General features: G+C 36.2%; 1 protein-coding gene across 1 annotated transcript; it reads right to left on the bottom strand.

Moving 5' to 3' along the window:
* Positions 1-5,945: 5,945 nt before the first annotated feature.
* Positions 5,946-8,661, bottom strand: LOC140016786 (small ribosomal subunit protein uS4y). The gene is made up of 3 exons (XM_072070621.1): positions 8,505-8,661; positions 7,206-7,587; positions 5,946-6,315 (listed from the first exon to the last, which is right to left on the bottom strand). The coding sequence occupies exons 1-3, from the start codon at positions 8,530-8,532 to the stop codon at positions 6,132-6,134; spliced, it is 594 nt and encodes a 197-aa protein (XP_071926722.1). The 5' UTR covers positions 8,533-8,661; the 3' UTR covers positions 5,946-6,131.
* Positions 8,662-10,091: the final 1,430 nt, after the last annotated feature.

Here is a 10,091-nt window from a genome sequence, read left to right as displayed (position 1 = left end):
GAATGATTTATCAATTCAAGGTTGTATGGTTGCAGAGTTGAGGATTGCAGGTAAACTAATGGTAGGGTACTTGTCAACTTCCAGCTCTACAAAATTGAAGCACCATAACTGCACTCAATATGCAATTACCATCAGGCCATATTTGACATCCAGACTTTTATCTTCACTTGTTTCCTCCTCTTAAAAAAATGCTTATGCAAATATGAAATAATCCCCCAACATACAAACGTCTACCTTTTGTCCCTTAATTCTCGAACTCTGGCTGTACCGGTAGAGTCCTGAGCCCTAAGCAAAGCAGCTGAAGAAGAAGAAGAAGCTCTTCATTTTTCTTCTCTAACTGTCACTAGAATCAAAATGATATTAGCTCCAGGTCTTAAGATATAACATGCACCCCTTCTATTCGCCTAAAGATTCTTACTAAATAGATGCACTATTATCAGTGTTAAGTCAGACAGAAAAGACCGGGCGAATCAGAGAAACATTATTATTATTATTGCTTGCATGATACCGATTTAGATTAATCTTTAGAATCTACTTAACCTATATTTGAGTTTGGCTTTTCTTTTGGTGCCCTCATGGCTTCGTTTTAGCTGTAAACAAATATTGGAAGTTGCATGAGATACCCCAAAGACATGTATGTGCCCACTTCCTCAGGTGCCATTTCCCATTTCCCATTTCCGGCATATATATATATATATATATATATATGTACTAATTCACTCCTTGCTTTTCTTGACTGTATTTTCTAATAAAAACACAGAATTTCTTGGCATATATTCGCGGAGCACTCAACACAGGAGACAAACCAAACGGAAAGCCTAGAAGAACATTGTGGAGACGGCGGCTACGCATCAACTAATGGCTACTGCCGTATATTTTTTTAAACAGGATAAGGATAGACCACGTATGTAGAAATTGACCATTTTTTTAACTAGTAAATATATACTAGTTTTTTACTAGTAAATTATATATATAGTCTTACCTTTGCAACAAACTCGAGCTTTAATCATTCATGGTAACAGATTCTAAGGACCAAATAGTGCGGTAATGGCAGCTGATGTTTGCTTTTGCTGGAAAATTTGGAGATCCGTCTGAGCTTTACATACATGATGAACTCATTAATTAACTCGAATAGACCATAAATTTTTATTTTATTTTTGGTTGTGCTATTAAATTTGAAGTCTAGCTAGGTTACGTGGAAAAGGTCGAGCAAAAGCCAGAAAGTGCGTGCATTTGTTGTGGACTTTTTGATAAGTTTATGATCTAGTGGTAACATAACGAGAAAATATGGTCCGAGTCAGAGATCAATATCCCATAAGTTCCTCATTCTTTTCTTGGATTAGTTGAGCACTGAAACAGACAGGGCTAGTTGATTCATCATTGAAGACAAGACCACAAAAACTTTGGAAGATTACTGCTGGAATACCAAAAGCTGTGCCGTGTAAGCTATGGGCTCTAATGCATTCAGTCGTACTGATTCTTTTGTCCAGTTCTAATTTGTTTAGCACCTAAAATTCCATATACTTAATTGCTTGGAGCATTCCTGACAACTTGCATGTAGCATGTCACAATAATTGAGGAAGCCACCAATTATTTTTTTGGCCACAGTGTATTTTTTCCCCCAAGTAGAGAAGGGGTGGATTTAAGATGTGGGAAGGAGATGGGAGCCAATTATTATTATTTTAACATTGGATAAGGAGTAGTCTGCGTGTACAAGAAGAGGGATTAGGGATATATATGTCATCAAATGCTATTTTTTGTGTTTTTTGTTTTAAGTGTGAGTAAGAAGCCTCCGATTCGAAATTTCTTATTTACACAGCTTCCTCTCGTATCATCTAATTCGCCCCTCCCCAAATACTATTTTTGGTTGTTATCTCTTTACGCTTCACTTTTGTTTTGACAAAAATTTTTTTTTTTTTTGGGAGATCGCTGGTAAAATGAATGGTTATAAAGAGCCACTCTTGAGCTAATTCTAAAAAAATTTTGCACATCTTCGTTATTAGCTTTTCAAAACATCAGAAATAAAACATGATTTTAATTCTTCAAAGAAGTTGCTCAGAATTGTTTCTTAGAACAAACTTTAGAAAGAAAGGAAAAAAAAAAAAAAAAACTGAGCTAGTGTATAAGAACAAGCTTTATGTGGAAAAAGTGATCCTCCAAAATCAACGCATGAATACTAAATATTTCTTACATTACATTTTGCTTATATTGCTCGTTTCTAGTAAATTATTGGAGTAGTCTTCCATCAGAAGAGATTAGAATGACAGCTTGCAATGAGAATTCAACAACTTTTCAGTGTGGATTTCAGTTGCGAATCACGTACGCATATACCAGATAAGCGATGAGATTTTAGGTAGAATTAAGATCTTTCTATCACCAAATAAAAGTCATCTTGCAAAATATATAATATCCCTCCATTTGACGTGGTACCTGTTTGATCAGCAGTCAATTCTGAGACGTGCCTTTGCAGCCTGCAAAAGCAATGATTCTGCCATCCTTGTGATTTTCATGCTGAAGACTTGAAAGTGGGATTCTAGAAAGACCCCTATCTCATGCATGTTGATAAATCTTCACTGTCCACCAATTTTTGTCCACCAGCATCTAATCATGCACGTAGATTTTATAATTTTCCACTCATACCAAACGGCTGATCCTTCTATCAATCTGTAAGACTATATCAAGAAAAAGAAACCAGATTAGATCATGTCTGTGGCAAATCTAGAAGACTATATCAAGAAAAAGAAACCAGATTAGATCATGTCTATGGCAAACATATCGCCCTAATGCAATACTAAATCTAGGTCCTTCTGTCAATGTTATAAGTTCTTTTCGGTGCACTAACCATGGATCGATATGACTTCTGAAAGACCAGCAAGAGAAACTTATTTAGAAAACACTACGATAAATATACGAATTACTTGTGTTTTACTAGTTATTAGTATTCTTTTTCATGTATTTGTTATTCAATTTTATGAGAAAAATAAATCTTGTTTGTTTATGTGCAAGATGAAGAAAGCCTAAGGTGTCTCATTTGAATTGCACTTTCTTGGAGTATTATAGAAGACTAACACTGTGGCGATGTAGTTTATATGGGACACGGGGCGTAACTTCCATTGCACACGATGTAACTTACTTTGCACACGGCGTAATTTTACAACACTTTTTTGTGGGCCCCACACATGGCGTGAAAATCGAGTTACATGCTATAATCTGAGCCGCACAAATTTTTGAGGCCACATCATGGCCGTAAACCTTCAGGAACGGTTGTCTCTGACAACCGTTCCTGCCCCATTTCCGTTTATATGAGATAAGAATGTTAGCGAAAATATGTCAAGAGAATATTTTATAAAAAGGAAACTTCAAAACTCACAATCTTGTTGTCAAGAGAAGGTTTTTCTTTTGTTATTGATTCAAATTTATAATAAGATGCAGTAAAATTTTATTGATGTTGAGGATGGTGGGTGGACGAAGGTACGAGATCAATCATGTCAGGGCTTTCTATTCCGAATCAATGAAAGAAAACATGCTACCATAAGCATCCGCTGGCACTCACCATTTCACGTAGGAGTATTAAAGTGATTGAAGAAGCCCCACATGTAATGTAATGGCGGAACTAGTTTAGCTGCCCTCAAGGTTTTGGCTTTTGATTACAGATCATCGCAACTTTCTTCACCACCCTTCCTCAATAAATTATATATAGATAGATATATATATATATATATATATATATATATAGGTTCGATCAATTTCAACATTTTTATTCAGGCCATGGCTGCATGCATCTGACGTTGATAGCTAACTGCTCTCATTTCATATTTACAAGAACCAAAGTTCGAATTGACTTTCATTTCATATCAATTGTTCTGCACCATTTGGAACGTTAACAGTTTAATCACCACACGACTTTGAGGATACTTCGATTTGGACCTCTCACTTTGTATTTCGGTGCCTAATTAAGCGACGACATCATCTGGATAATAATAAATAATCGTGATAGGCTTTATGAAAATTTTCTTGTTAAGTAGCGTGTACAACAACTGAGAATATTCTGATAATGTTTCTTTGTGACTAATGTCAAATTAGAAGAGTATTTTAAGAATTTGATGAAATTTTACTGAGAGGGACAGGAAAGTGCCTAAAAATTTAGGGGAGCCCTCATACACAATACAGTTATCCATAACTAGAGGTGGTAAACAAAGTCCATATCCGTTCATGAATAAATGGATATGGTTATCTTAAATTTTTATGTATAGATATAAACGGAGTTACCCAACAATACCCATTTCCTACCAAATCCAATTAATTCATTTAGAAGGAATTTGACGCCTATGTTTGATTATTGAATTCATTGTTGGAGACTTACATGCATTAATATTGGTGAAGCCTTATATATAGCGGAATTTTTTATTTTTCAATCTTAACAAACATTTGATACATTTTTTACGCAGATGGATATCCTCCTTAACTTTTACTGAGAGGGATAGGAGAGTGCTTAAAAATTTAGGGGAGTCCTCATACACAATACAGTTACGCATAACTGACAATCAGATCAATTTACTAGTAGTATAAATCAAGTGCAAGAGATTCTCTTGAAAAATTTTCCAAATTCTTTTCTTTTTTCTCCTGATCAAGACAGAAACTGGGAAAAATCTTTAAAGAGGGCTAAAGCTAAAGTTTACTCAAATAGAGATCATTGCAGCTATCCAAGGGTGCTGCCGAGTTTGGCCCAACCCCAGAAAAGCACCTTAAAGAACGTAAATACTGGTGGAAAGGACCGGGCTGACTACGGAAGGCCTTTTAATTCTCCCAAGAAGACTCGCCCACTCCTCTTTATCAAAGGGCTATCCTCTGTTAGACTTTAACCACAGAAAAGGGACCCGAAGATCCTCTATTGTACCGCGCAAATTTGTGGTGGTGTTAAATGGAAACGAGAGGAAAAGGAGACAAAACCCTTAGCGTACAACATTTTGCAAGTTAATTCTTGTCTGGGTAGTAGTGTAGTGTGAGGGGTATTTAGCTATGGAAGTTCTTACACCCAAAAGGAAGGACGTCATCCAAAGCTACTGGAGTAGGAGTAGTAGAAATTCTTTTCGGCGGCTGATAGAAATTATGGTCCACGCATGAAACATTTACCATAAATCCAAGTATACTACTACTACTACTACTACTACTTTATGAACTTCAAATAGCAAACTAATTGTTGTTCACCTTTAACTTCTTTTTTACTACTTGCTTTTCCTATTTCTGGGCATTTTTTTCTGACTCAAAACTCCACGTTTGGGAACCTAACAAACTTGCTCGCTGGTTCTCCCTCATTTTGGCATTTTGACTCTTAAATTTTCCAGAAATGACCCCGTAAAGCTTATGCTTGTCACCTTAATATCCCCCCCCCCCCCCAAAAAAAAGGTATATATAAACACGGAGTGACGGAATTTTTGTTCCAACCTTGCATGGAGTGGTCAAGAATGTACAACTCGCTCAAGGAGAGCTTGTAAAATTGATTTAGAAACGTTAGAAATACGACCTTGTACACCTTGCAGCTTCAGTTCTTGAAGTACCCTAGTCCTTTCACAGGCTTTTCAGGAAAATACCATCTGGAACTAAGCGTGAACAAGTAAGAACTACAAGTAAGATGGGGTACCAACATCCAAAAATGACCAAAATTGGTCAATTTGCAATTACACAAAAGGTTGTAAAAGAAAAATAGAAGTCCCAACATGCATTCATGACAATCCAGTGGCCAAAATCAACATCAATTTTCTACTTCTTTACATTGGGACAACGTAAGGTCTGTGAGAGCTGACTTCACTAAAACCACCATTGAGCTGTTGCCCTCACATGTAGTGATGTTCACAACCTGAAGTCTCCTAGCTGTTAGGCTGATCTTTCCCATCCTCAGACAAACAAGTAAATAAAGATACAAAGCTGATAAACCTCAAGCAATATTGATAAAAGTTCCTTAATAATTTAAGCCAAAAAAAGGCAGCAAGCATCCAAAGATTCCAAAACCTCCTAAACCTTAAGGTTTTAACAGCAATCACAAACAATTTAGGAGACAGTATTACAGGAGCAAAAGTAAAGTTCTGATTCTCTCCAGTACTATATCACCCATTACATTATAAACTGACACCTCATTCTTCATCCTCTTCATCTCCATCGCCACCAGCAGCCTTCTTTGCAGCTGCCTTCTGGTTCTTTCTCTTTACTCTACCAGCACGTCCACCACCAAAAGGACTTGTGAGTGAGAAATCAATGTGCTTCTGAGAGTCCACTCTGACCATAAAGGAAGGCACATTCACAACCTGCCTCCCGACCCTGCACTCAGCATAGATAATTCAAATCAGCAAAATAATACACCAGGAACACCATGCATGTTGAGGTACAAAAGCAACATCATTTATGTGATGCAGCAAAATGGACAAGCTTAAGATCAACTTAGCTCAGTTATAAGCAACAGAAAACCAGGAAGAACAACTCCACAAACTCCTGTTATAAAAGAATCCTAGCTACAGATTTCTTCGGGGGTAAAAAGTGATTTTAAGCACGAAGGAGACAAGCTTTGGTCTACATGTAAAATAAAAGCTAAAGTTGCGTCAACTAGAAAGTAAGGCTACAGGTAAGAATGTAGCCAAAAGACCAATATCCTTGACAATTTAGACTCCAATATTGACATATGTACTATGTTTACATAAAGTTTGATGTCATCAGGCCATGAACCTCATGTTGCCCTTGCTGTTACTGGAAGAATATGCCAGCAACTATCCCCTCTAAGAAAAAGAAACAAAAAGCTAATAACACAGTCACCCAGACCTACAACAAAAGTAATCATCAGTAATCTTTACGTCAATATAATAACTTCCAAAGTGTGCAGGTGGAACTATTTGGGGAAGGAGTGGAGTCTGCAAGTACCAATTTTCAGGCAACAAAACCAGTGACAGGATAAATAGGCCAAAAGACCTATGCACTTCTCCTCAACACTCTAATAATTAATCAAGTTTCATTTGTTGTATGAGCCACAGACTAAAAGAACTATGAGGTAGCATCTTTTCTAATGTGTAGTAATCAAAAAAAAATTCATTGAATAAGCGTAAGCAGAGTTACACTGAATTTAATGCTGCATTGAATAGGTAGATACAAACAAGAAATGTTAACAAAAAGTAACAGCACTAATAAATTACTGACAAATGTAAAAGTATGAGGCATACCTGATATGCCTCTGCCTAATGAGTACTCTGGCATGGTGGATTGACTTTGCCATACCAGTCTTAAACACAAGTGTTTGAAGACGGCGCTCAAGGAAGTTCTCAACAGTAAGAGCCAAGACATAATCGAGCTTATTCTGGCTCTCATCCAGCAGCCCATACCTGTTCATCCTCCTCAGAAGGGCTTCGCCCTCAAAGACACGACGTGGGTCTTTCTCATCCAGAGTCAAAAGATTTCTTGCTGCATTTCTGATGCGACTCAAAGCATACTGAACCCTCCAAAGCTCCCTCTTGCATCTAAGCCCATACTCTCCAACAAGCCTCAACTCAGCATCCAGCCGCTCCTTCTCATAGGGACGACGAGGCTTCTTAAATGTCTTTCCATCTAGGACACACAACTTGCACGGTCTTAGAACATGCGAATTCTTAGCAACACATCAAACCAAATCACCTGAGTTACAACTATTTCACTGTTTTTTAGAATCCTACCTACCCAGAGAAGCAATTTTATCATATATTCGCAAGGAAGAAGTTCATAACAACTAAGCAGTAACATGTTAGTTCAAGTAGACAAAACTAATCTGTTTCACCCAATTTCTAACTATTCCATTTGAAATTACTTAATATTTCTCAATACTCCACAAAGCTCGGAAATGCAATTAAAAAAGACAATCATGAATAGGTCAACAGTTTCACCCGCCACACATTACAACATCTCAAGGTTTGAGTCAATTCAAACAATACAGAAACAGAACCAAGTATAACACGTGAAGAAAAAAAAGCTCCGCTAAAACCCAGAAAAAAAAAATGCTCCATTAAGGCAGCAAAGCAGAGGCATATTAAGGGCCTTCCCAGTTGGGGTTTCTGATTTCCCATACCCCTCCTCCTTTAAGCGTGAATAAGCAACAAAATGAAGTTCTCAACATAGTTTCATAAATCACCAGTAAAACCAAATAATCCAGAGCCATACAATGAGGGAGCTATTACGGAGACAAAAATCCCAAAAAAGAAAAGAAAAGAAAAACACGTGGAAGATTTCGGAATTTCACGACGCTTTCCATTATTTCTCAACCAGTTTTCAGGAAAAGATTTTTGTGCAATGATTTTCAACATACTCGAAGTCTATAACCGTGCCAAGATAAATCACCAAAACAATATCACAAACAAAACATATCAACTCAAGAAAGACAACGATCACATAATTTAAAAGGAAAAAAAAACACACACACACACATAACATATAACACGATTTTTGAATTTCAGTGCGTGGCTGTGTGAGAGAGAGAAAGCAGCGAGGCTTACAGTTGCGGTAAAAAGAGACGTGCACCATTGCTGCTTCTGTTGCCCGGCCGCGCCAATGCGGTGGTTTTCAGCTCGGCGATCTGGAAATGAGGAGAGCTAATAGAGCGCTCTAGGGTTTCTCTTACGAGAAGGGCAGTGCTGGGGTTAAGGACCGGCTTTTATATATGAGGGTTAAAAGACAAAACCCTAAAGGCCTTTGATGGGCTCGTCGTGGTGGGGAATCGTTAGGTGTTGTAATTGGGCCTGTGGGTTAAAAAATTCTGGACTCTTAAAAGCCTATGCAGAAAATAGAATTCCACTTTGTGAAATCTACTTAAATTGACCATCGATTTTGTTAACCCACTTTGAAATATTCGGGGGTTTCAAAATTCAATTAAATCCCTCTAAAATTCAGAATGACTCTTCTCTATTTAGTAGTGATGAGGATTGAATAATAGTTCAAAGTTTATGCTTTTTGTATCCTGCTCAGCATTTTTTTTTCTTTTTTTCCCAATTCAACTTGAGCAAAAGGCTTCAGTTGTAGTTTTGACATCGGGAGAATTAAGTAGGCTGACTTCAGAGCAAATCGGGCAAAATTATTTTCCCCCAATACTTTGCTCAACTTACATTACATAAGACTGAACCCATTACATCTAAAGTTGATCGGGTTGTGTTTGAGCCAACCCAATCCAATAGACAAGTCTAATCACTTGTGTTTCCTATCTTTAAAATTTTGTAATATTTTCAGTCCAATTTAAAAAATAATTAAAATACTCATTTTACAGAAAAGAAAATAAATTATTAATAGTCCTTTTGTTGCCCTATTATTTTACAAAATAGTAAATATATTAATCGAAAGTTAAAACTAAAGAGAGGATGCAAAAAGATGAAGATATAAATTTGATAGGTTAAAATAGAGTAGCTTCAACCATAAGCAACATGCTTTTTTAAAGTACAACATATAATAAAAGTTTATTTAAGATGTTTTCAAACTACAAGTAATTTTTTTTTCTTTGGATTTTGTCTATTTGGTACTTTACAATTGTATAAATAAGTAATGGATCGATGTTATTTAATTTTATTTTTGTAAGCAAAATTGTTATAATTTAGGGGATTGATTGTGATTTTAAGATTGTAATATTGGGCCAACCTTAAATTTTTTGTATGCTTATCATGTTTCCTTAGATTACCTAATAAAATAAATCTTTCATTTTATATAAAAAATGTTTTAAGTGTATTTTAGATTACGTCCATCTAGCTCTCACTAAGACTAGAAATCACGATTAAAACCTCAACATGCTAGAAAATTAAATTAGTACAAATTTCACCTTACCACTCAATACAAAACTCTCAATATATTACTACCGTAATGTTTAAAACTAGGCCTAATGAGTCGGGCCAGCATAAGTTCAAACTCAACTCATTTAATTTATAACATTTTCGAGTTTTGAGCTACAAGATTCGGGTTAATAAATGTGAAATTCATACTTAACTCACATATTATTCGGATTGTGAGCCTTATTCGGGCTTAACCCAAACTCACTTATTACTTCTTAATTTTCTTAATATAATTACTATAACTATTAAGTTGTAAAACTAATTTAACAT

This window comes from Coffea arabica, chromosome 11c (genome assembly GCF_036785885.1).
Source record: "Coffea arabica cultivar ET-39 chromosome 11c, Coffea Arabica ET-39 HiFi, whole genome shotgun sequence".
In the NCBI taxonomy this organism is placed as follows: Eukaryota; Viridiplantae; Streptophyta; class Magnoliopsida; order Gentianales; family Rubiaceae; genus Coffea; species Coffea arabica.
Note: the sequence above shows the minus strand (reverse complement) of the source record. Positions and strands in the feature narration are given on the sequence as shown.